Genomic DNA, 27,829 nt, shown 5'->3' on the forward strand with positions numbered 1-27,829 from the left:
ACAACCTTAGTAAAGGGTGCTGTTGAAATGGCGGGCCCTTTACCCTATAGGGCCAAGTTAGGTTTAGTTATGCCCCTGCAAAGTGCACATGCTTTTGCCACACGTTCAAAGGGTCAGTAATGTAAAAAAAAAAGTATCAAGATTAAGATAGAGCCTACAGTTAACCAATTTTCCATTCTCTGTTGTCTTAGTAGTCTTTAGTAATACAAACCTCTCTCATACAGTGAGACGAATGTTGTAAGGAAGTCTAATAATAATATTTATATACATGCAGAACTCGGGCAGTAGGTGGGATAGCACCGAACAACTGATGATAACCCCCTCAAAAACGTCATGCAACTCCATGTATGTGTACTGTTTTGCGGCCAGTGCCACTTCAGTCACGTGATTGCGAAACGTCACATGTCCCTTAGCGTGATGGGAAGTAGCTGCTGCCTGCTGGAATGGCAGATACACCTCAGGCCGTGTGGGAATGTTTACGGGAATTCTCTGGGGAAGTGAGGGGTAAGCAAATTTACGGCTCATGTTTACTGTAAACTATACCTACATGTTCTCCATTAAATTCGCTGTTAAAACGCGCTATTCGTGTGCCGTGTAGGTGACGCTATTGCTAAGCCACATCCCCTTTACTTGTATTTAGTCACGTGGCTGCCCGATAGGTTTCGTTTGCTGAATTGTGAAATCTATGAGTAAACGCTCTTCCACCCCATAAATATGTCGTCTTTATGCAAACAGTGCCATCCTAATCACATCCCTCTTACTGTCATATTTCCCTGTTGAGAAATAATTTTGTGACGAGCTGAATTGGGAAAAAGCAAATTGGAAGTTGTTTAAAATTACATGCCCTATATCGCTATATGAGTCATGACACTTTACTTCCCTTTTAAAATAATAAGAAAATGTTGTGAATAATCTTAGTTTGTGTTTCTATTAGAATGCATACAAATGCAAAATAACAATTGAGATCCTGTCTCAAATACCATGAAAGGTATAAACTTCAATTCTGATGTAAAACTAAACAGCACAATTATGCCTTTTGCTACAGTAGGTTGTACAAACCTTGAAATCTTTGTGTTAAATCTGTCATAATATATCAGTTTGTCTAAGTTCAATCATTTGAAACTGTGGTTCATTTTCCTAATGTATAAATATGCTCTTTAACACAAACATACATATTCCCTAATACAAATAGCTAACATAACTAGCACTATATGGGGAAGTAATTAGTTTCAATTAATACTGAACAGTAGTGTGATGCCTATGGAATGTCAAATTATATTAAAGTTAAGGTCAATTTTCATGTAACAGTGCCCGTTTAAAAAAAAACAAAAAAAAAAAACCTATTAAAAAAAGGGTCACTTTCATCCAAGAAAATTGAGATAGCACCGTATTTTTAAAATACTTACCTTGTTACTGGTTTCTGACTGAACACATGGGTGAGCCAATGGCAATCATTATGTACAGGTATACCCCGGTCATACAGCGGGTTAGGGACCGGAGCCCCGCTGTAAAGTGAAAACCGCCTTAAAGGGACACTGTACCCAAAAATTCTCTTTTGTGATTCAGATTTTTTCATTCTCTTGGTATCTTTATTTGAAATGCAAGAATGTAAGTTTAGATGCCGGCCCATTTTTGGTGAACAACCTGGGTTGTCCTTGCTGATTGGTGGATAAATTCATCCACCAATAAAAAAGTTTTGTCCAGAGAACTGAAACCAAAAAAAAGCTTAGATGCCTTCTTTTTCAAATAATGATAGCAAGAGAACGAAGAAAATTTGATAATAGGAGTAAATTAGAAAGTTGCTTAAAATTGCATGCTCTATCTGAATTAGAAAATAAAAAAATTGGGTACAGTGTCCCTTTAAAGTGAAACAAGGCAGTTTTAGCTTTCTTTCCACTTGCCAGTGTGTTTAAAAACTTGAAAACATGTTTGAACTTGCATATATTAGGGGTGCAATAGGGCTAAGTTTAGTTTAACACTAGCACAGCACAGTATTCAATAAATACTGTACTTGTAAAATAGTGACAATTACTGTAGTAAAATTTGCCAAACTATAGCACTGAGACACAGATTGCACTGTATAGCTGTTAACAGAGTGAACTGCGCATAACAAAATGGTGCCAGTCACTTTTCTCGCAAACTCACAATGATTACAGCACTATTTCATAATCCTTGGAGGTTGAACTTCAGCTCCACAAAGCGCTGTATTAGCGAATCGCTGTAAAGTGAGGTATACCTGTATCTGCAGGCACCAATCAGCAGCTAGAACCTAGGTTCTTTGCTGCTCCCGAGCTTACCGAGATAAACCTTGCAGCAAAGGATAACAAGAGAAGGAAGCAAATTAAATAATAGACGTAAATTGGAAAGTTGTTTAAAATTGTATTCTCTATCTGAGTCATTAAATAATTTTTTGGGGTTTCACGTCCCTTTAAGTCAATCAATGTTAACTCCACGGGAGTGAACACAATGTTACATATATGACACCCATGAACTAGCAGTGTCTAACTGAAAAACTGTCAAAATGCACTTTGATAAGAGGCAGCCCCCAAATGCTAGAAATTAGCATATGAGCCTATCTAGGTTTCGCTTTCAACAAAGAATACCAAGAGAACAAAGGAAATTTGATGATAAAAGTAAATTGGAAAGTTGTTTAAAATTGCTTGCCCTATCTGAATCATGAAAGTTCGATTGTGACCTGACAGTCAAAATTGACTGAATTATGAAAGAAAAAAAAATGGGTTTCACATCCCTTTACCAGGAAGTGAAAGAATGTGTAACTTGACTAAGGACTGATTGCTCACTAGCTGATAAGCTGATGTCTCACTGATTTAATGATGGGCAGTTATATGCCTCACCAAAAATCTCAATATATCTGTTTTACAACATCAAACACCGTAATAAAAAAAAATAAAAAAATATATATATGTGTGTTAATATATAAATTATTATTATTATTAATGCACCTGTCATGGTTGATTATATATTTCTTACCTGTTCTATGTTAAATTTTGCATATGTTATGTATTAATATTGTTTTTGTATTTTATTGTACCCTATTGTATAAATGCAATGTTTTGTGGACCCAGGACATACTTGAAAACGAGAGAAATCTCAATGTATCCTTCCTGGTAAAATATTATATATATATATATATATATATATATATACACACCTACACTACTGTGCAAAAGTTTTAGGCATGTGTGAAAAATACTGTAAAGTAAGAATGCTTTCAAAAATAGTAAATGTTGATAATTTATTTGTATCAATTTACAAAACGCAAAGTAAGTGAACAGAAGAAAAATAATTTTACATCAAATCAATATTTGGTGTGACCACCCTTGCCTTGAAAACAGCATACATTCTAGGTAGATTTGTACACGTAACTTGGCAGGTAGGTTGCTCCAAACATCTTGGAGACCTAATCTCAGGTCTTCCGTGATTTTAGGCAGTCTCAGTTGCTTCTGCCTTTTCATGTAATCACTGACAGGCTAAGTGATGTTGAGATCAGGGCTCTCTGGGGACATAGCATCACTTCCAGGACTCCTTGTTCTTCTTTCCGCTGAAGATAGTTCTTAATGACTTTGGCTTTGTTTGGTGTCGTCATGCTGCAGAATAAATCAGATGCCTCCCTGATGGTATTGCATGATGGATAAGTATCTGCCTGTAATTCTCAGCATTGAGGAGACCATTAATTGAATGTCAATTTAACATGACATCCTTACGGCATTGTATAGACTTGTAAAAATTAGCATCAGTTTAATTCATGAATTTTTTTTAAATCGATTTATATTCTTAAATTTTTACCTTGCTGCTTCACCGCCGATAAGCGCATCTCTCCCATCCGCCATACTGTCTAATTGATTGACAGATGACGATTCTTCAAACAACTAATCCTTGTCTCCCCCCGGGGGGGGGGGGGGAGATTAGTTGTTTGAAGAATCGTCATCTGTCAATCAATTAGACAGTATGGCAGGCGGGAGAGCTGTGATTATCGGCGGTACAGTAACAAGGTAAAAAGGCAAGAAAATAGATTTAAAAAAAAATCATGAATTAAATTGATGCTAATTTTTACAAGTCTATACAATGTCGTAAGGATGTCATGTTAACTTGACATTCACTTTAATTCTGAACCAAATCCCCAACCCCATTTGCAGAAAAGCAGCCCCAAACTTGCAAGGAACCTCCACCATGCTTGACTGTTGCTTGCAGCCACTTATTCTTATACCACTCCCCAGCCCTTCAGTAAACAAAACTGCCTTCTGCTAAAGCCAAATATGAAAAAATGACTTTTTATATACACTGTATATGTATAAATGTGTGTGTATATATATATATATACATACATACATACATACATACACACACACACACACACACACACACACACACACACACACACTGTAGTGTACATAACTAGTATTACCATAGCTAAGTTTACATTATGTATATATTTTTTTTGGAATTAAATAACCAATTGACAGATGAAGGGTGAGTGCCAACTTTTGAGCTGGAAACAGAGAGGCACAAAGTGGGGAAAAAGAATTATGTTTAAAAAGACCTCAAGACAGATATTGGAGTCATAAATTAAGTTTATATCAGAAAGCTCTCAATATGGATGTGAGTAAATCATGACTGATGTTACTGGCAATTACTATAATACTGGTGGGATATGGATGATCTGCTGGATGGCAATTACTGGATGGCTTTGTGCGCGGGAAAATTATTAGAATAAAAAATAATTTGGAAATAATAAGGAACACAAACAGTGATGTAAGTCCATCTGAAGGAATTAGGAAAACTACTACAAAGAGACAGGTAAAGGGAAGAAAATAAATGTATAAGAGAGAAATATTTTTTTTAAGATTTTCTTATTTTAAGCCAAGACTATACCAAGCTCTGCTGGCTTTAGAATGGAAGTATCTTTCTCTGAGCAGCACGCCGGGCGGAGTTAAAAATACAATCTAGCTACCCAAGTTGCGCAGTACTATGTAACTTGCGTAGGGAGATTGTAATTTAACTTCTTCGGTTTTCACTTATGTCCAGCCAGGCACTGTAGGGAGTTGTGGCGTGACGGGGTTGACGCCATCAGTGGAGATTAATTCCTGCTTGATGGTGTCAAGAACCACCAACATATTCTCGTGGACCACCACTGGTTGGCGACCGCTGGTCCAGAGCATCTGCTGACATTTTCTGCACCCCAGTTCCTGTGTTTTTGTGCATAGTTGAGTTGCTTGGCCTTGTTTCCACATCAGAGGTATGGCTGTTTTGGACAAGTTTTTTATGAAGATGGCTTTAACAGGGTCCAAATGGTTTCTGCCAATTCTAAGCTGATGTCATTGCTGGATATCTTCCAATTATGAAGGGAAGGGAGCATGATGTGTCTTTCATCTGCTGTACTAAGTTTACTAGGCTAACCCACTGCATCTTCGTTGCTCGTTTTTTTTGTGGTTCTTCAAAAGTGTTTGGACAGCAAGTCTTGCCATGGTGTATGACTTTTGACATTAAACTGTCTTGAGTAACCTCACCTTGTTAGCATAATGTGGCTGTTCCAACTTCCTCACCCAGTTTTATTCTTCCTACACAGCTGTTTCTGTTTCAGTTAATGTTTGTGTTTCAAACTACATATTGATGATCATTAGCATCTGTTTGGTATGATTGTCCCCCAAGGCAGAACATACTGTGATCTGCGATGTCAGCGCAGAAAATGCAGCCTGTCTGCAGAAACATTACAGGTGTAGCGCATAGAGCTGAGCGTTCCTCTTTGCGCACTGTGAAATTACTTTACATTCATCAACTGCGTGTCAGTTCCTCCTCACCTCTGCGTGCCTCACAGTGCATATCTGATCACAGTGGCTGCACTGCTTACCTTCTAACCCCCATCCTATGGCTAACAAAGATCGCTGCAATGTATTTCTGTGCAATACACTGCAGCTATTTTGGAAGCCATGGGGATAACATCCTCTGCTTTTGTTTTGTAGCTGTGGATGAGGGCTGCTTAGGGCTAGATTTATTAAGCCCCTACGGCAGCAAGTTCTCTCAAGAACTTGCTCGCCGTGATTTATCAAGCAGCGGTCACCAGACCGCTGCTTCCCTAACATCTACGCCACCTCTATTGTGGCGAAATTCAATCTCCTCGGTCGAGTCCGACCGAAGAGATTGACAGCTCCTGCCTGCGCTTGATTGGCTGTGCGCCGGCAGGGGGTGGGATTGCACGCGAGCGCAAAATTGCGCTCATGTGCAATGTTAATTACCTGCGGGTAATTTCGCCCTGCCACAAGCGAGCTGAGGCGTACAGGGGCGCGTATACCCGCCCCTGTATGCCTCAGCGTTGATAAATCTAGCCCTTAGTGGGCACACAGTACTGCTGATCCTTTTCAGTGCAGGAGGGACTGTCAGAGTGGCTACTTGCTACAAGCCTGCTGAGGCTTGATTTATAGCATAGCAACAGCCCTTACTACAAATAAACAGTGTCCTTGGAACCGTGATGCTGTCATCAAAAAAGGGTTATGTTGAAGTGAAGGTTAACTTCAATTGTTTCTAATGAGATATTGTATGTATCACTAAAAAGAAATGTCAGTTTCATTCATCAATAGTTATACTTGTACTTCGTTCCTTAGATGTATCCCTTCTTTCTTTTCAAGTTCGCTATCTGTAAATCAACCCTGTGTTTTTTTTTGTTTTGTTTTTTTTTTGTAAACGATGATCACGTTGTTTCTAGAGCCAATTGACTATTTGGCCGTTAGGCGGCCGTCAATTGACGTCAGCAGTTACTGTGAGAATATGCGCATGCGTCAGTAGTTTCTGTTCACATTGTCCCAGCGAGCGCGGCCCCGTTTCCCACATGCGCATTACAAATGTTATTTCTACAGCGTTAGCTAACAGCAGTTCACAGACAAGCTGCAACATTATAGAAGGTTCGCTAAAAAACACAGCTACTCTCTGTCTGTTCAACTATAGTATTGAATGGATATTGTTATTCATTCAATACTATGTTGCAGAGACCAATGACGCATGCGCTGAAATGGGCAATGGACGTGATTACCGCATGCGCATTGATGAGAGTCGGAGAAAGATGCGCATGCGCAGTTTTTTATATTCTCCGTGCACGAGCCTACTGGACACGTATAGAGCGGGTGGGACCGCTCTATACGTCACTGGATCAAAAACCAGGAAATAACTAATGGGAGGAGATTAGAAGTGAACGGTAAGGAAAAAACAAAGTAGAAAAAAATAAAAATAACATGTATGCATATAAAAGATAGTCGCTTTTTTTTTTTGTAACTACAAGTCTATTAATGAAAGAAGAAGCCTCAAACTTAACCTTCACTTTGAGCTTCTATGAGATGTTTATGTTACCGTGTGGAGAGGGGATTTTTTTGCTGTTATATCAGTCTTATTTAAAGTGATGGTAAACCCTAGCGTTTGGGAAACGCTAGGATTTACAATTGTAACAAATAAAGGGGACTTTCATTCATGAAGTATAAAATACTTCATTCTGAAAGCCCCTTTATTTGTTAGCAGCGTTTGCTGCGCTGAGCTGCTAAAGGCAGCCCACGGCAGAACGCAATTTGGCTGAGAGGTGACGTTTCCACCTCTTAGCCAATAGCAGTGCGGGAAATACAGCTTGGCGCCACAAAACCTGGCGCCAAGCTGTATTTCCCGCACGGCTATTGGCTAAGAGGTGGAAACGTCACCTCAGCCAAATTGCGTTCTGCCGTGGGCTGCCTTTAGCAGCTCAGCGCAGCAAACGCTGCTAACAAATAAAGGGGCTTTCAGAATGAAGTATTTTATACTTCATGAATGAAAGTCCCCTTTATTTGTTACGATTGTAAATCCTAGCGTTTCACAAACGCTAGGGTTTACCATCATTTTAAGAAAGGCTACAAATGTTACAAATTTGCTTTTCGAAAATGTCATGCTGCTTGTACCGTTTAGTGACTAGTGTTTTTAACACATACATATGTCATAAAAAGCAGTGGTTTTCAGTTCAGTTTTCCTGTGGAACATTGTTTTTTAAATGTAGTGAAATAATTATTTATATATGTTTGTCATACCCCAATAACTGTGAAATTAACCAAAGATACCAGTGTCCACATTCGTTGCTCACAAGTGTTTTTGTATCTAACATTTACCATATAACAATCTTTTGTTTTTTCATTTAGGAGCTTCTTATGGAACACACATTTAAACTGTTTTCATAGTAGTACACAAATTATTAGGAACATCAGCCCTAATTTACTTTATTACTTTATATTACCCTAGCAGATTACACCTTTGGTGTGAATTACTGGTGTATATTAATAAATGAAGCCATAAACTAGGTTATAATTGTCTGATGATAGAAAGCCTTTTCCTTTTATTTGTAAACAAACAAAATCATATTCCTGCAGACACATGCCATACTTTTAATGACAACTAATGCAGCAAATAATGCAGGTACATAACATGGCAATTTTTATTAGTACAATTATAAAATCTGCCATCACCCTGCATTAGTTTTATTTATTTGTGTCTGTGTGTGTGTGTATATATATATATATATATATATATATATATATATATATATATATATATATATATATATATATATATATATATATATATATATATATATTTTTTTTTTTAAATTTAACCTCTCCTCCTAGCCTTTCATGGTTTGCAAAGCTCTTACTCCTGAATTTAATAAGTTAATGTGAGCAATGCACGTTTTTATTTCATTTAACCCTCTAATTATGTAATGTTAGACCAAAAGCAAAGGAAAAAAATTATTTGAGAAATTTTAAAAAACATAACACTATTTTTTTTTCTGCAGCTAATTTGCAATGCAATATATTATAAAACTTTAAAAAACTGCTTTACTCTCCAGTTAATCAACACATTGCAATTTAGTTGGTGCTTTAGTCTAACTGCCTAATTTAAAATCAATTCAAAATAACCTGCAGAAAAAGATTCATTTAAAAAAATCTCATCGCAGAAAGTGAAAAAACGTTCTGCCTCTGGGTGATTGTCTACTCGTGCACTTGACTATATGCCTACAAAATCCCTGACTTTGCGTAAGTGTACCTAGAAGAATGTATGCTGTTTTAAAGGCAAAGGAACATATTTATCAAGGTCTGGCTCCGACACTGCGGATCAGGTCCGTATTCAGTATTGCACCAGCAGCTCACAAGAGCTGCTGGTGCAACGCCGCCCCTGAAGACTCGCGGCCAATGGGCTGCCAGCAGGGGGTGTCAATCAACCCGATCATACTCGATCGGGTTGTATTGTGGCGATGTGTGTCCGCCTCAGAGCAGGCGGACAGGTTATGAAGCAGCGGTCTTTGTGACCGCTGCTTCATAACTGCTGTTTCTGGCGAGTCTGAAAACTCACCAGAAACAGGGGCCATCAAGCTCCATACGAAGCTTGTTAAATAGAGGCCAAAGTGTGGTCACACCAAATATTGATTAGATTTGGAAAAATAAATAAAATCAGCCACGTGGTGTGCTCATTTAATTTGTCCTGGGAAGAACACTGTAATAAACATATATCACCTTAATGAGAGTGGTATACCCTGTATGTCGCCTGTTGCAAGGGTCTTACAGGTTTTTAACAGAGACCCGTTTTGTTAAAACCCTCTTATGGTACGTTGGCTACCCTTCAGGGGTTATATATATATATATATATATATATTTGCTTTCCCAGTTATTTATGGAGAGTTAATTAGAAAACAGTCACCGTGAAAACAGCAGGAAACATGTTTGACAAAGGTAATAAAATATATATTTAAATGAGTCATTGTTATTTACAGTAATATTTTAGGCGTGTGTAAGTGATAAGTGGTTTTGTTTTGCATACCTGCAACCTGCTCTGTCCTCTCCTCTACAGAGCTCCAGGGCGCACATTCTGTTACTTACCTAAACAAGCCTCCATCTCCCTTGACGTTTTATCGGGATTGGATCTCTTCAAACAGACCCTGCATTATACGCAATGCCATCACCCACTGGCCAGCCCTGCAAAAATGGACGTTCGATTATCTTCGGTATGGGTCCTGTAGATGTCATCATTTTTTTTTAAGTTTATATTGGATTATCCTTAGCCTCCTTATATGCTGAAAATGTAATTCCACCTACAGAATTCTGGAAGTGACTTCCAGGAATCCAGTTAATGAGAAGGTGGGTGCTAGTACCTTTTATTTATTCTTCATGTTAAATTTATAGTGACAACAGCCTTATTTTAAAAATATTTGTTGATGTGTGTTTTATTATAATAATGTCTTCTATACTCTATGTACACCTTCTGCTGAATATTTGTCAAATAGATTTGATCTTATGCACTAACTACTGCATTCTGCAGGTCATGTGTAGGGTACAAGAATGTGAGTGTTGCGGTGACTCCAAATGGCTATGCAGATGCTGTGTACAATGGCAAGTTTGTGATGCCTGAAGAGAGAAACATGCTTTTCGCAGATGTCCTGGACATTGTGGAGAAGAAAAAGAAACCCCCAGGTGTATACTACATCCAGAAGCAATGCTCTAATCTCACAGAGGAGTTCCAAGAGCTTATTGGGGATGTGGAGAGTCACATACATTGGATGAGTGAAGCCTTAGGTGAGTGGTGAATGATACATTAAGTCTGGTAATAAGAATAACCCCCTGTCAAAGGTTTACAGTGGCAGATTTTTCAGCTATAGGTATGTGGAAGTCAAAATGACATTTTAATGATTCAGAAAGTAAAAAGTTTTAACTTCACGTTTACCTTTCTCTTGGTATCCTCTGTTTAAGACGTAGGTAAGAGTAAATCTATCTAGGCTTAGGAGTGTACTCATGTTTTCAGCTCCATGTGAGTAACATTGCTACAAATGTTGCTGACAGCTCCCAAATAATGTTTAATGGACATGCAAAATCTTGTTAATTTGTTGTTCATTTTCCAATAATGATGCTGACATTTTTGCCGGTGTTCTGACGAAAAAAGCTACCTCTTCGAGATTAGCTAACTCGACGTGCGCATGCTCACAATTATGTAATTGCATTCAACAGATGATTCAAAAGAATCTTTGGAATGCATGCGCACAGGCTCTGGTAGCTAATCTCGACAGAGATGAAAAAGAGTGTCCTATTAAATCTTAAAGCGGTGATCTCCATGCGCGCATGCGTACTTTAAGCTGTCAGTAGTGAATTTCGACAGTGTGTTTTCTAATTATTTTAAAGAGGGCTGTTTAGTGCTCATTTTCAGGGTCTATTGGCATAAACATTTGTTTGCACGGTACATTTGCACATAGCACTATACAATATTCTGGGCTATGTGCAAATGTACTGTGCAAACAAACGTTTTGATGTCAATGGACCATTTGCGCAAATGAGCACTGAACATTCATTCATTTTTGGGAATGAACCAAATGAACAGATACAACATTTGATTATGTTTCATTTAGTTTCTCTATCTAATAAAAAAAGTTAATTTAATTAATATTGTAGTCGTTCATTTGAAAACTAATAGCAAATTAATTAAATTTTGCCCATGTCTACCGCTTAAGACATGCACATTCATGGGCCTACCGCAATATGCTGTCATATTGAAAGTTTCAACAAAGGATAGCAAGTAAAAGAGGCAAATTTGATAGGTAATAGAAGTATATGCTTCTAAATTGTAGGCTCTATCTGAATCATGAAATTTTAATTAAAGGGATTGCACGTGTCTTGAGCACTATTTGGCAGCAGTGTTTGTTGTAAACATCTTCTCTCCAACATTGGTGTGTCCGGTCCACGGCGTCATCCATAACTTGTGGGAATATCTCTTCCCCAACAGGAAATGGCAAAGAGTACAGCAAAAGCTGTCCATATAGTCCCTCCTAGGCTCCGCCCACCCCAGTCATTCTCTTTGCCGTTGCACAGGCAACATCTCCACGGAGATGGTTAAGAGTATGTGGTGTTTAGTTGTAGTTTTTTATTCTAAAATAGTGCTGGTATGTACTATTTACTCTGAAACAGAAAAAGATGAAGAGTTCTGTTTGTGAGAGGAATATGATTTTAGCAGCAGTAACTAAAATCGTTTGCTGTTTCCACATAGGACTGTTGAGATGAAGTAACTTCAGTTGGGGGAAACAGTTAGCAGAGTTTTCTGCTTAAGGTATGACTAGCCATATTTCTAACAAGACTGTGTAATGCTGGAAGGCTGTCATTTCCCCTCATGGGGACCGGTAAGCCATTTTCTTAGTCTCAAACAGAATAAAGGGCTTAATATGGGCTATAAAACTGGTAGACACTTTTATGGGCAAGATCGATTGCTTTATTTGGGCATTTTATACACCTTTATGTTGAAATTCACACTAATAAACTTTGGGGAACGTTTTTTAACGTCAGGCACTGGGTTAGACACCTTTCCAGTCAGGAAGGGCCTTCCCTGTAGTAGGCTGAGACTCATTTTCGCGCCATTACTGCGCAGTTACTTTTGAAAGCAAGACAGGCAGCTGCATGTGTGTGGATCTGAAAGTAGTTGAAAAGGTTCCTAGAAGGCTTCATTTGGTATCTTATTCCCCCTGGGTTTGGTAAAGTCGCAGCAAAGGCTGTAGCTGGGACTGTAGAGGGGTTAAAACTGTAACCGGCTCCGGTTTCTTCATTTTAAGGGTTAAAGCTCTGAAATTTGGGTTGCAATGCTTTGAATGCTTTAAGACACTGTGGTGAAAATTTGGTAAAATTTGAACAATTCCTTCATAGTTTTTCACATATTCAGTAATAAAGTGTGCCCTGTTTAACATTTAAAGAGACAGTAACGTTTTTGTTTTAAAACGGTTTTTGTACTTTATTGACAAGTTTAAGCCTGTTTAACATGTCTGTACCTTCAGATAAGCTATGTTCTATATGTATGAAAGACAATGTGTCTCCCCCTTCAAAATTGTGTGATAATTGTGCCATAGCGTCCAAACAAAGTAAGGACAGTACTGCCACAGATAGTAAAGTTGCCCAAGATGATTCATCAGATGAAGGGAGTAGACATAGTTCTACATCATCTCCTTCTGTGTCTACGCCAGTTTTTCCCACGCAGGAGGCCCCTAGTACTTCTAGCACGCCAATGCTTATTACTATGCAACAATTGACGGCAGTAATGATGAGCTTCCGCAGACCAGAGTGGGTCATCGTCACGACCGACGCCAGTCTAGTGGGCTGGGGCGCGGTCTGGGATTCCCTGAAAGCTCAGGGGCTATGGTCTCGGGAAGAGTCTCTTCTCCCGATAAACATTCTGGAACTGAGAGCGATATTCAATGCTCTCAGGGCTTGGCCTCAACTAGCAAAGGCCAGATTCATAAGATTCCAATCAGACAACATGACGACTGTTACTTACATCAATCATCAAGGGGGAACAAGGAGTTCCCTGGCTATGAGAGAAGTGACCAAAATCATAAAATGGGCGGAGGATCACTCCTGCCACCTATCTGCGATCCACATCCCAGGAGTGGAAAACTGGGAGGCGGATTATCTGAGTCGTCAGACATTCCATCCGGGGGAGTGGGAACTCCACCCGGAGATCTTTGCCCAGTTGACTCAATTATGGGGCATTCCAGACATGGATCTGATGGCGTCTCGTCAGAACTTCAAGGTTCCTTGCTACGGGTCCAGATCCAGGGATCCCAAGGCGACTCTAGTGGATGCATTAGTAGCGACTTGGACCTTCAACCTAGCTTATGTGTTTCCACCGTTTCCTCTCATTCCTAGGCTGGTAGCCAGGATCAAGCAGGAGAGGGCCTCGGTGATCTTGATAGCTCCTGCGTGGCCACGCAGGACTTGGTATGCAGACCTGGTGAATATGTCATCGGCTCCACCATAGAAGCTACCTTTGAGACAGGATCTTCTTGTAGAGGGTCCATTCGAACATCCAAATCTAGTCTCTCTCCAGCTGACGGCTTGGAAATTGAACGCTTGATTCTATCTAAGCGTGGGTTTTCGGATTCCGTGATAGATACTCTGGTACAAGCCAGAAAACCGGTAACTAGAAAAATTTACCATAAAATATGGAAAAGATATATCTGTTGGTGTGAATCCAAAGGATTCTCATGGAGTAAGATCAAAATTCCTAAGATCCTTTCCTTTCTCCAAGAAGGTTTGGATAAGGGATTATCAGCGAGTTCTCTAAAGGGACAGATTTCTGCTTTATCTGTCTTGTTACACAAACGACTGGCAGCTGTGCCAGATGTTCAAGCATTTGTTCAGGCTTTGGTTAGGATCAAGCCTGTTTACAGACCCTTGACTCCTCCCTGAAATCTAAATCTAGTTCTTTCAGTTCTCCAAGGGGTTCCGTTTGAACCTTTACATTCCATAGATATTAAGTTGTTATCTTGGAAAGTTTTGTTTTTAGTTGCTATTTCTTCTGCTAGAAGAGTTTCTGAGTTATCTGCTCTGCAGTGTAATCCGCCCTATCTGGTGTTCTATTCAGATAAGGTTGTTTTGCGTAATAAGCCTGGTTTTCTTCCAAAGGTTGTTTCCAACAAGAATATTAACCAGGAGATAGTTGTGCCTTCTTTGTGTGCGAATCCAGTTTCAAAGAAGGAACGTTTGTTACACAATTTGGATGTAGTCCGTGCTTTAAAATTCTATTTAGAAGCTACAAAAGATTTCAGACAAACATCTTCTCTGTTTGTCGTCTATTCTGGTAAAAGGAGAGGTCAAAAAGCTACTTCTACCTCTCTTTCCTTTTGGCTTAAAAGCATCATCCGATTGGCTTACGAGACTGCCGGACGGCAGCCTCCTGAAAAAATCACAGCTCACTCTACTAGGGCTGTGGCTTCCACATGGGCCTTCAAGAAAGAGGCTTCTGTTGATCAGATATGTAAGGCAGCGACTTGGTCTTCCCTGCACACTTTTGCCAAATTCTACAAATTTGATACTTTTGCTTCTTCGGAGGCTATTTTTGGGAGAAAGGTTTTACAAGCCGTGGTGCCTTCTGTTTAGGTAACCTGATTGGCTCCCTCCCTTCATCCGTGTCCTAAAGCTTTGGTATTGGTTCCCACAAGTTATGGATGAAGCCGTGGACCGGACACACCAATGTTGGAGAAAACAGAATTTATGCTTACCTGATAAATTACTTTCTCCAACGGTGTGTCCGGTCCACGGCCCGCCCTGGTTTTTTAATCAGGTTTGATGAATTTATTTCTTTAACTACAGTCACCACGGCACCCTATAGTTTCTCCTGTTTTTCTCCTGTCCGTCAGTCGAATGACTGGGGTGGGCGGAGCCTAGGAGGGACTATATGGACAGCTTTTGCTGTACTCTTTGCCATTTCCTGTTGGGGAAGAGATATTCCCACAAGTTATGGATGACGCCGTGGACCGGACACACCGTTGGAGAAAGTAATTTATCAGGTAAGCATAAATTCTGTTATATCATTTGTATTTCATGAAAGGAATGGATAACCTTTATGGGAAGATGATGATTCATTTGCTTTCTTTGATTACATTTGTATACCATTTTTTTCTATTATACTTGTTTCCCAAATGTTGGGTATTTGTTATATTTTTCAATTGAAATAAAAAAAAAAAGATTTGTATAGCAAAATTGCTAAATTAAAGAATCTGTAACTTCCTTCCCTCACATACACAAAAAACAATTTCTTACTATAAAAAACTTTTTAAAAGTGTCCCATTATTTATAAGAAGGCTTGAAGTATCTGATGTCTATTTAACCCCTTAACCCAAAATGACGTATATACCTCATGCAGTACTTTGCCTATCGTACTGCATGACGTATATTTAAGTGCGAGCTGCAGGAAGCTCCAGCTGTAAAGTTACAGCCGAGATCTGGCGTTTCTGAGCTCCAGGCATCTGTCTGCATATGGAACCGGAGCACGATTAGTGATCCGGTTCCATATGAAGGCAGATGTCAGATCGTTACATACAGTGATATTGTGTGTAACGATCATCTGCTGGTGCCGACGGGAGGTGTGGGAGGGAAACCGGAAGGTGGGTGGGCGGTCCAGCAGCGGAGGGAGGGGAAGGGAGTGGAATGGGCCCTACACTGCAGAAAAATAAAGGGAGAGGGAGGGATGAGAGGCTACACTACAGAAAAAAGGTGGGGTGGGGGTCCCTGACTAATGATCGCTGGAGGGGGAGGTGTGGGGACCACTACACTACAGAAAATAGTAAAAAAAAAAAAATTTTTTTTTTTTAAAATGTGTTTTATAGGTACTGGCAGACAGCCAGTACTTAAGATGGCCACAAGTAGGGGGAGGTTTAGATAGCTATTTGGGGGGGGGGATCAGGGAGATGGGAGGGTTGAGGAGGATCCCTACACTGCAGATAACAATAAATATTACAAATGTTTTAATAATTATATAAAAAAAAAATAACAAAATCCTAAACTGCATACTGGCAGACTGTCTGCCCGTAACTAAAACGGTGGTGACCAGTGATCCTAAGCGTATCTGGGCACACTGTCTAATCACAGCCGGCCCGATCGCGCTATTAAACTCACCAGAGCGGGTGCGAGCTACATTGATTTTAATAGCGCCATCAGGCGCGCTGTGACTAGACAGCGTGCCTGCGATGCACTTAGCAGAAGAAAACAGACTCGCTCAGTAGAGCCAGGAGCAGCGTTCTGTTTTTTTTGCTAAATATCTATCAAACATTATTTGCTAGGTTTACTGGCCCTTTAAAAAAATAAAAATAAATATATATATATATATACAACAAATTATAAGTTCAGCCAGTACAAAACTTCCTTTAAAAGTCCAAATTTATTTAGCAAATTAAAATGAAACGGCTGCTAAAATACAGCTCACAAACAAAATCTTACATGTTTTGGCCGTAGCCTTAATCATAGATCTATGATTAAGGCTACGGCCAAAACATGTAAGATTTTGTCCGTGTGCTATGTTTGTGAGCTGTATTTTAGCAGCCATTTCGTTTTAATTTGCTAAATAAATTTGGACTTTTAAAGGAAGTTTTGTACTGGCTGAACTTATAATTTGTTGCATGAAGATAATCCCTACACAGCTGTGCACCTTCAAGTCCGGGAGTCATACATCACTACAAAGAAGAATTTTCTGTGAGGGCTCTTTCGCTGATTGGTGGATTAAAGCTTCCTGAATGAGTGAGGATTGGGCGCTTGTTTGGCGCTATCAAGACAGGACGGAGCAAGCTGCGGAGGAACAAGCTGTTGTACAGTGACGGCGGATTGATCCCTGAGAAGTCAAGGAGGTGAACGTCTGGGACACTGAGCGTGCTTAGCCCTGTGAGGTACTGTCGACCACGGCTCTTCGGAGGGTTTTACGCCAGGACACCTAGCAAGTAAGTTCTTACCCTTGACTTGGGGAATTTTACCCGACAGCTGCTTTACCCCACTTGCGGATGATTTCCTCTCCTCACACATAGCGGTTAATTTGTGGCCAAGTGCAGGACAACATTGGCCGTTCTAGCCGCTTTTCCAGGAACACTTGATTATTTGAGCACAGGCTCTTGGGGTTCCTCTTTCTAACTGGTTCATATATATATATATATATATATATATATATATATATATATATATATATATATATATATATATATATACAGGGAGTGCAGAATTATTAGGCAAATGAGTATTTTGACCACATCATCCTCTTTATGCATGTTGTCTTACTCCAAGCTGTATAGGCTCGAAAGCCTACTACCAATTAAGCATATTAGGTGATGTGCATCGCTGTAATGAGAAGGGGTGTGGTCTAATGACATCAACACCCTATATCAGGTGTGCATAATTATTAGGCAACTTCCTTTCCTTTGGCAAAATGGGTCAAAAGAAGGACTTGACAGGCTCAGAAAAGTCAAAAATAGTGAGATATCTTGCAGAGGGATGCAGCACTCTTAAAATTGCAAAGCTTCTGAAGCGTGATCATCGAACAATCAAGCGTTTCATTCAAAATAGTCAACAGGGTCGCAAGAAGCGTGTGGAAAAACCAAGGCGCAAAATAACTGCCCATGAACTGAGAAAAGTCAAGCGTGCAGCTGCCAAGATGCCACTTGCCACCAGTTTGGTCATATTTCAGAGCTGCAACATCACTGGAGTGCCCAAAAGCACAAGGTGTGCAATACTCAGAGACATGGCCAAGGTAAGAAAGCCTGAAAGACGACCACCACTGAACAAGACACACAAGCTGAAACGTCAAGACTGGGCCAAGAAATATCTCAAGACTGATTTTTCTAAGGTTTTATGGACTGATCAAATGAGAGTGAGTCTTGATGGGCCCGTGGCTGGATTGGTAAAGGGCAGAGAGCTCCAGTCCGACTCAGACGCCAGCAAGGTGGAGGTGGAGTACTGGTTTGGGCTGGTATCATCAAAGATGAGCTTGTGGGGCCTTTTCGGGTTGAGGATGGAGTCAAGCTCAACTCCCAGTCCTACTGCCAGTTTCTGGAAGACACCTTCTTCAAGCAGTGGTACCTGAAGAAGTCTGCATCCTTCAAGAAAAACATGATTTTCATGCAGGACAATGCTCCATCACACGCGTCCAAGTACTCCACAGCGTGGCTGGCAAGAAAGGGTATATAAGAAGAAAATCTAATGACATGGCCTCCTTGTTCACCTGATCTGAACCCCATTGAGAACCTGTGGTCCATCATCAAATGTGAGATTTACAAGGAGGGAAAACAGTACACCTCTCTGAACAGTGTCTGGGAGGCTGTGGTTGCTGCTGCACGCAATGTTGATGGTGAACAGATCAAAACACTGACAGAATCCATGGATGGCAGGCTTTTTAGTGTGCTTGCAAAGAAAGGTGGCTATATTGGTCACTGATTTGTTTTTGTTTTGTTTTTGAATGTCAGAAATGTATATTTGTGAATGTTGAGATGTTATATTGGTTTCACTGGTAAAAATAAATAATTGAAATTGGTATATATTTGTTTTTTGTTAAGTTTCCTAATAATCATGCACAGTAATAGTCACCTGCACACACAGATATCCCCCTAAAATAGCTATAACTAAAAACAAACTAAAAACTACTTCCAAAACTATTCAGCTTTGATATTAATGGGTTTTTTGGGTTCATTGAGAACATGGTTGTTGTTCAATAATAAAATTAATCCTCAAAAATACAACTTGCCTAATAATTCTGCACTCCCTGTGTATATATATATATATATATATATATATATATATATATATATATATATATATATATATATATATATATATATATATAATCGTAAAAGTAGACAACACAATGTTTTGATGTAGGCCCATTTTTGCTATAAAATGTATGCCAAATCATTACTTTTTTCACAAACGTTGGGTTATTTACACACAACCTGTGCAGTCATAAGACAAATGGTCCTTATAATCTGTGTTTAGGAAGATCAGACGTGTATGGGATGTCATTGGCTTTGGTAATTTAAAAGTCCTCTAATTGCAGCTGTGTATCACCGTTCTGAAACTGAATTTTTAGACACATTCAGGCAATTGGTCCATGGTTCATTTAGTATGACATAACTGCTCAAATTCTCAAAATCTATCAACAAAACTATATAAAACAAATCTAAACATATATAGTTATAGTACAGTAGGATCTCCTCTGTTTAGATACACCAGATATATATTGCTTATGGTAAATAGAAGGCATCTAATTACACCCGTGTATCACGGTACCTAAAGAGGATTTTTTTAAAGGTTCAAGCAGTGGGTCCGTGTCTCACTTAGTGTGCCATAACTGCCCACATTTTCAAAACTGGCCAACAAAACTGTATATATTTGGGGGGGAAGAACCCAAGGTATTGATCTAGGCCGTTTTCTTGCATTTCATGCTACCACTTAGCTATAAAATGTATGTGAAATGCAATCATTAAAAAAGAAAGAAAACAAAATGAAAACTCTTTCAGGCTACACGGAAATCCCCAGCCACAATGTATGAGCCAATGACAAGAGGCATATATCTGCAGATACCATTCAGCAGGTAGCTCCCAGTAGTGTTGCTCCTGAGCCTACCTACATATGTTTTTAATCAACTGATACCACAACAACAAAGCAAATTATATAATAGAAGTAAATTGGAAAGTTGTTTAAAATTCCATGCTCTGCATGAATCTTGTAAGTTTGGAGAACTGAAATACCACAATTGCTGAATGCAATGCAGCAAGAAGGGAGCTAATGAGATTGAGTTTTTTTTCTGGTTTCCCCCATATCCCTTAAAGGGACATAAAACCCACATTTTTTTTTTCTTTCATGATTCAGATAGAGAATGCAATTTTAAACAACTTTCCAATTTACTTCTATTATTACATTTGCTTCCTTCTCTTGTTATCATTTGCTGAACAGTTTATCTAGGGAAGCTCAGCAGCAGCAAAGAACCTAGGTTCTAGCTGCTGATTGGTGGCTGCATATATATACTGATTGTCATTGGCTCACCCATGTGTTCAGTTTGAAACCAGTAGTGAATTGCTGCTCCTTCAACTAAGCATACCAAGAGAATGAAGCAAATTTGATCATAGAAGTAAACTGGAAAGTTGTTTAAAATTGTATGTTCTACCTAAATCATGAAAAAAAATTTTTGGGTTTCATGTCCCTTTAAATGCAAAAACCCTGCTGTTTTAAAGCAGATTGTCTCCTTGAAGTTATAATAAAACTACATATTGAACTTAAAAAAAATTGCATGTTGTAGGGAGGGGCCTCTAATAATTCAACTCATCTAAAGTACAAACCCCTCTTTTAAATAAAGGAATATTTCTCTTGTAAGGTGTATCCAGTCCACGGATTCATCCATTACTTGTGGGATATTCTCCTTCCCAACAGGAAGCTGCAAGAGGATCACCCACAGCAGAGCTGTCTATATAGCTCCTCCCCTAACTGCCACCTCCAGTCATTCTCTTGCAGCTCTCGACAAGGGAAGTAGCTAGAGAGATGTGGTGAATTAGTGTAGTTTATCTTCAAACAAAAGTTTGTTATTTTTAAACGGTGCCGGCGTTGTACTGTTTTTTACCTCAGGCAGAAATTAGAAGAAGAATTTGCCTGAGGTTTTTGATGATCTTAGCAGGTTGTAACTAAGGTCCACTGCTGTTCTCACACATAACTGAAGAGTATGAGGAAACTTCAGCTGGGACAACGGCCTGCAGAATTAACTGCCCTGAGGTATGTTCAGTATATTATTTTCTAGAGGATGATAAGAACTAGAAAATGCTGACAGTCCCTGATATAGTTAAGGTAAGCCTGATTGCAGTGATTTAATAAACGTCTGGCATCATGCTTGCAGTAAAAATTAATTTTCATATTACTTTCTATTATGGCTTAGTATGTAAAACGTTTGCATTTATATAAAGAACGATTTTTACTGAGGTGATAAATCTTTGTTTGGGGCCTAGTTTTCCACATGGCTGTTATTTTACTCCTAGGCATAGTTTTTTAAGGCCCTCTGACTTTGAGTGCATGGTGGGAGGGGCCTATTTCCGCGCTCTAATTGCGCAGTTGTTATTACATTCTGAGACATCCAGCTTCCCTGAAGGAGTCCCCTGACATATTGGGCCTCTGTAAAGGGTTTTTGTGCCTACAAAAGTCGTTTTATGGGAAGGTAGGAGCCACAGTAGAGCTGTGGCAGTTTGCTTGTGACTGTTTTAATGGTTTTTACCGTTTTTTTGCTTCGTTTTTTAACCTGAGGGGTTAATCATCCATTTGCAAGTGGGTGCAATGCTATTTTAGTCTAGTACATAAACTGTAAAAATTTCATAGAGTTAACTGCTTTTTTCACTGTTTTGCAGTTTTTGTTTTTGTTTTTTTCCCTTAAAGGCACAGTACCGTTTTTTATAATCTGCTTTTTCACATTTATTAAAGTGTTTTCCAAGCTTGCTGGTCTCATTACTAGTCTGTTAAACATGTCTGACATAGAGGAAACTCCTTGTTCATTATGTTTAGAAGCCATTGTGGAACCCCCTCTTAGAATGTGTACCAAATGCACTGATCTTACTATAAGTTATAAAGACCATATTCTGGCTTTAAAAGATTTATCACCAGAGAAAATTGACAAGGGGGAAGTTATGCCGACTAACTCTCCCAACGTGTCAGAGCCTATCACTCCCGCTCAAGGGGCGCCAAGTACATCTAGCGCGCCCATTGCGTATACTTTACAAGACATGGCGGCAGTTGTGAATCATACTCTTACAGAAGTATTGTCCAAACTGCCTGGGTTACAAGGAAAGCGAGACAGCTCTGGGGCTAGAACAAATACAGAGCTCTCTGACACTTTAGTAGCTATGTCCGATATACTCTCACAATGTGCAGAAGCCGAAGAAGGAGAGCTTCTATCTGTGGGTGATTTTTCTGACTCAGGGAAGAAACTTCAACCTGATTCTGATATGTCTACATTTAAATTTAAGCTTGAACACCTCCACATGTTGCTCAGGGAGGTTTTAGCAACTCTGGATGACTGTGACGCCATTGTAGTCCCAGAGAAATTGTGTAAATTGGATAAATACTACGCAGTGCCTGTTTACACTGATGTTTTTCCAATACCTAAGAGGTTTTCAGAAATGATTACTAAGGAATGGGATAGACCAGGTGTACCGTTCTCTCCCCCTCCTGTCTTTAAAAAGATGTTTCCCATAGATACCGCTACACGGGACTTGTGGCAAATGGTCCCTAAGGAGGAGGGAGCAGTCTCTACTCTAGCGAAGCGTACAACTATCCCTGTCGAGGACAGTTGTGCTTTCCTAGATCCAATGGACAAAAAATTAGAGGGTTACCTTAAGAAATTTTTTATTCAACAAGGTTTTATTCTCCAGCCCCTTGCATGCATTGCCCCTGTCACTGCTGCTGCGGCCTTCTGGTTTGAGTCTCTAGAAGAGGCTCTGCAGGTAGAAACCCCATTGGATGATATCCTTGACACGCTTAAAGCTCTTAAGCTAGCTAATTCATTTGTTTCTGACCCCGTTGTTCATTTAACCAAACTAACGGCTAAGAACTCAGGTTTTGCTATTCAGGCGCGTAGAGCGCTATGGCTTAAATCCTGGTCAGCTGACGTTACTTCAAAGTCTAAGCTTCTCAACATTCCCTTCAAGGGGCAGACCCTATTTGGGCCTGGACTGAAGGAGATCATTTCTGATATTACTGGAGGAAAAGGTCACACCCTTTCTCAGGATAGGTCCAACAAATTAAGGACCAAACAGCCTAATTTTCGTGCCTTTCGAAACTTCAAGAGTGGCGCAGCTTCAACTTCCTCTAATACAAAACAAGAGGGAAATTTTGCCCAGTCCAAGCCGGTCTGGAGACCTAACCAGGCTTGGAACAAAGGAAAGCAGGCCAAAAAACCTGCTGCTGCCTCTAAGACAGCATGAAAGATCAGCCCCCGATCCGGTAACGGATCTAGTAGGGGGCAGACTTTCTCTCTTTGCCCATGCTTGGGCAAGAGATGTCCAGGATCCCTGGGCGTTGGAAATCGTGTCCCAGGGATATCTTCTGGGCTTCAAAGCTTCTTCCCCAAAAAGGAAGATTTCACCTCTCACAATTATCTGCAAACCAGATAAAGAGAGAGGCATTCTTACATTGTGTTCAAGACCTCCTAGTTATGGGAGTGATCCACCCAGTTCCAAAGGAGGAACAGGGGCAAGGCTTCTATTCAAATCTGTTTGTGGTTCCCAAGGGAACCTTCAGACCAATCTTAGATCTCTAGATCCTAAACAAATTTCTCAGGGTCCCATTTTTCAAGATGGAGACTATTCCAACCATCCTACCTATGATCCAGGAGGTTCAATATATGACTACCGTGGACTTAAAGGATGCTTATCTGCACATTCCGATACACAGAGATTATCATCGGTTTCTCAGGCTCGCCTTCCTAGACAGGCATTACCAGTTTGTGGCTCTTCCCTTTCTCCAACATTGGTGTGTCCGGTCCACGGCGTCATCCATTACTTGTGGGAATATTCTCTTCCCCAACAGGAAATGGCAAAGAGCACAGCAAAAGCTGTCCATATAGCCCCTCCTCAGGCTCCACCCCCCAGTCATTCTCTTTGCCGCTCTGAACAAGTAGCATCTCCACGGAGATGGTGAAGAGTATGTGGTGTTTAATTGTAGTTTTTTATTCTGCTATCAAGAGTTTGTTATTTTAAAATAGTGCCGGTTTGTACTATTTACTCTAAAACAGAAAGGGATGAAGAGTTCTGTTTAAAAGAGGAGTATGATTTTAGCAGCAGTAACTAAAATCAATTGCTGTTCCCACGCAGGACTGTTGAGCCCAGAGAACTTCAGTTGGGGGGAACAGTTAGCAGACTTTTCTGCTCAAGGTATGACTAGTCCAATTTCTAACAAGACTGTGTAATGCTAGAAGACTGTCATTTTCCCTCTTGGGGATCGGTAAGCCATTTTCTTAGACTCTTAACAGAATGGAGGCTTATTATGGGCTATACACTGGTTGACACTCTTATGGGCTAAATCGATTGCTTTATTTAAGTTTTTTTATGAAATCTAGAGATGATTTATAAAACTTTTATTGTGGGGGAACGTTTTTAGGCGCCAGGCAGTTGTTTAGACACCTTTCCAGTCAGGAAGGGCCTTTCACTATAGCAGGCAGAGCCTCATTTTCGCGCCATAATTGCGCAGTTTCTTTTGGATGCAGTGCATGCAGCTGCATGTGAGAGGGTCTGGTGATCAATGGGGTTGCTGTGGCATAGTGCTTAAGTCTAATGCCTCTTAACCCAAAGGTTGTGAGTTCAAACCCGGCCTCAACTGCTGAAAAAAGTTTTAACCAATGCAAGGCTGGAACAAGGGTAAACAGGCCAAGAAGCCTGCTGCTGCTACCAAGACAGCATGAAGGGGTAGCCCCCGATCCGGGACCGGATCTAGTAGGGGGCAGACTCTCTCTCTTTGCTCAGGCTTGGGCAAGAGATGTTCCGGATCCCTGGGCACTAGAAATAGTCTCTCAGGGTTATCTTCTAGAATTCAAGGAACTACCCCCAAGGGGAAGGTTCCACATGTCTCACTTATCTTCAAACCAAATAAAGAGACAGGCATTCTTACATTGTGTAGAAGACCTGTTAAGGATGGAAGTGATAAACCCAGTTCCAACTGTGGAACAAAGTCAGGGGTTTTACTCAAACCTGTTTGTAGTTCCCAAAAAAGAGGGAACTTTCAGACCAATTCTGGATTTAAAAATTCTAAACAAATTTCTCAGAGTTCCATCGTTCAAAATGGAAACCATTCGAACAATTTTACCTACAATCCAGGAGGGTCAATATATGACTACCGTGGATTTAAAGGATGCGTACCTACATATTCCTATCCACAAAGATCATCATCAGTTCCTAAGGTTCGCCTTTCTGGACAAACATTATCAGTTCGTGGCTCTTCCATTCGGGCTAGCCACTGCTCCCAGAATTTTCACAAAGGTGCTTGGGTCCCTTCTGGCGGTTCTAAGACCAAGGGGCATTGCAGTGGCACCTTATCTGGACGACATTCTAATTCAAGCGTCGTCTCTTTCCAAGGCAAAGGCTCATACAGACATTGTTCTAGCCTTTCTCAGATCTCACGGGTGGAAGGTGAACGTAGAAAAGAGTTCCCTGTCTCCGTCAACAAGAGTTCCCTTCTTGGGAACAATAATAGATTCCTTAGAAATGAAGATCTTCCTGACAGAAGTCAGAAAGTCAAAGCTTCTAAACGCTTGTCAAGTTCTTCACTCTATTCTGCAGCCTTCCATAGCTCAGTGCATGGAAGTAGTAGGATTGATGTTTGCAGCAATGGACATAGTTCCTTTTGCTCGAATTCATCTAAGACCATTACAACTGTGCATGCTCAATCAGTGGAATGGGGACTATGCAGACTTGTCTCCAAAGATTCAAATAGACCAGATGACCAGAGACTCACTCCGTTGGTGGTTGACCCAGGATAACCTGTCTCAGGGAATGAGTTTCCGCAGGCCAGAGTGGGTCATTGTCACGACCGACGCCAGTCTATTAGGCTGGGGCGCGGTCTGGGATTCCCTGAAAGCTCAGGGTCTATGGTCTCGGGAAGAGTCTCTTCTCCCGATAAACATCCTGGAACTGAGAGCGATATTCAATGCTCTCCGGGCTTGGCCTCAACTAGCGAAGGCCGGATTCATAAGATTCCAGTCGGACAACATGACGACTGTAGCTTACATCAACCATCAGGGAGGAACAAAGAGTTCCTTGGCGATGAGAGAGGTATCCAAGATCATCAAATGGGCGGAGGATCACTCCTGCCATCTATCTGCAATTCACATCCCAGGAGTAGACAACTGGGAGGCGGATTATCTGAGTCGTCAGACTTTCCATCCGGGGGAGTGGGAACTCCACCCGGAGGTTTTTGCCCAATTGACTCAATTATGGGGCATTCCAGACATGGATCTGATGGCGTCTCTCCAGAACTTCAAGGTTCCTTGCTACGGGTCCAGATCCAGGGATCCCAAGGCGACTCGAGTGGATGCATTAGTGGCGCCTTGGTCGTTCAACCTAGCTTATGCGTTTCCACCGTTCCCTCTCCTTCCCAGGCTCGTAGCCAGGATCAAACAGGAGAAGGCCTTGGTGATTCTGATAGCTCCTGCGTGGCCGCGCAGGACTTGGTATGCAGACCTGGTGAATATGTCATCGGTTCCACCATGGAAGCTACCTTTGAGACAGGATCTTCTAGTACAAGGTCCATTCGAACATCCAAATCTAGTCTCTCTGCAGCTGACTGCTTAGAAATTGAACGCTTGATTTTATCCAAGCGTGGGTTTTCAAATTCAGTGATAGATACTCTGGTCCAAGCCAGAAAACCTGTGACTAGAAAGATTTACCATAAAATATGGAAGAAATTTATCTGTTGGTGTGAATCCAAGGGATTCTCCTGGAGTAAGATTAAAATCCCTAAGATCCTCTCCTTTCTACAAGAAGGTTTGGATAAGGGGTTGTCAGCGAGTTCTCTAAAAGGACAGATTTCTGCTTTATCTGTCTTGTTACGCAAACGACTGGCAGCTGTGCCAGATGTACAAGCTTTTGTACAGGCTTTGGTCAGAATCAAGCCTGTTTACAGACCCATGACTCCTCCTTGGAGTCTAAATTTAGTTCTTTCAGATCTTCAAGGGGTTCCGTTTGAACCTTTACATTCCATAGATATCAAGTTACTATCTTGGAAAGTTCTGTTTTTGGTTGCTATCTCTTCTGCTAGAAGAGTTTCTGAATTATCTGCTTTGCAGTGTGATCCACCCTATCTGGTGTTCTATTCAGATAAGGTTGTTTTGCGTACTAAGCCTGGTTTTCTTCCAAAGGTTGTTTCCAACAAGAATATTAACCAGGAGATAGTTGTGCCTTCTTTGTGTGCGAATCCAGTTTCAAAGAAGGAACGTTTGTTACACAATTTGGATGTAGTCCGTGCTTTAAAATTCTATTTAGAAGCTACAAAAGATTTCAGACAAACATCTTCTCTGTTTGTCGTCTATTCTGGTAAAAGGAGAGGTCAAAAAGCTACTTCTACCTCTCTTTCCTTTTGGCTTAAAAGCATCATCCGATTGGCTTACGAGACTGCCGGACGGCAGCCTCCTGAAAAAATCACAGCTCACTCTACTAGGGCTGTGGCTTCCACATGGGCCTTCAAGAAAGAGGCTTCTGTTGATCAGATATGTAAGGCAGCGACTTGGTCTTCCCTGCACACTTTTGCCAAATTCTACAAATTTGATACTTTTGCTTCTTCGGAGGCTATTTTTGGGAGAAAGGTTTTACAAGCCGTGGTGCCTTCTGTTTAGGTAACCTGATTGGCTCCCTCCCTTCATCCGTGTCCTAAAGCTTTGGTATTGGTTCCCACAAGTTATGGATGAAGCCGTGGACCGGACACACCAATGTTGGAGAAAACAGAATTTATGCTTACCTGATAAATTACTTTCTCCAACGGTGTGTCCGGTCCACGGCCCGCCC

The 27,829-nt window shown here is 40.5% G+C and overlaps 1 protein-coding gene across 1 annotated transcript in view; it reads left to right on the forward strand.

Moving 5' to 3' along the window:
- The first annotated feature begins 397 nt into the window (after positions 1-397).
- The window catches only part of JMJD7 (jumonji domain containing 7), a 107,665-nt gene continuing 80,233 nt past the window's right edge, over positions 398-27,829 (forward strand). The window contains exons 1-3 of the mRNA XM_053697826.1: positions 398-504; positions 9,868-10,021; positions 10,336-10,589. Of these exons, the coding sequence (XP_053553801.1) occupies positions 444-504; positions 9,868-10,021; positions 10,336-10,589 (469 nt within the window). The 5' untranslated portion in view covers positions 398-443. The remainder of the gene's footprint in view (positions 505-9,867; positions 10,022-10,335; positions 10,590-27,829) is intronic.

Source organism: Bombina bombina, chromosome 1 (genome assembly GCF_027579735.1).
Source record: "Bombina bombina isolate aBomBom1 chromosome 1, aBomBom1.pri, whole genome shotgun sequence".
NCBI classification, from domain to species: domain Eukaryota; kingdom Metazoa; phylum Chordata; class Amphibia; order Anura; family Bombinatoridae; genus Bombina; species Bombina bombina.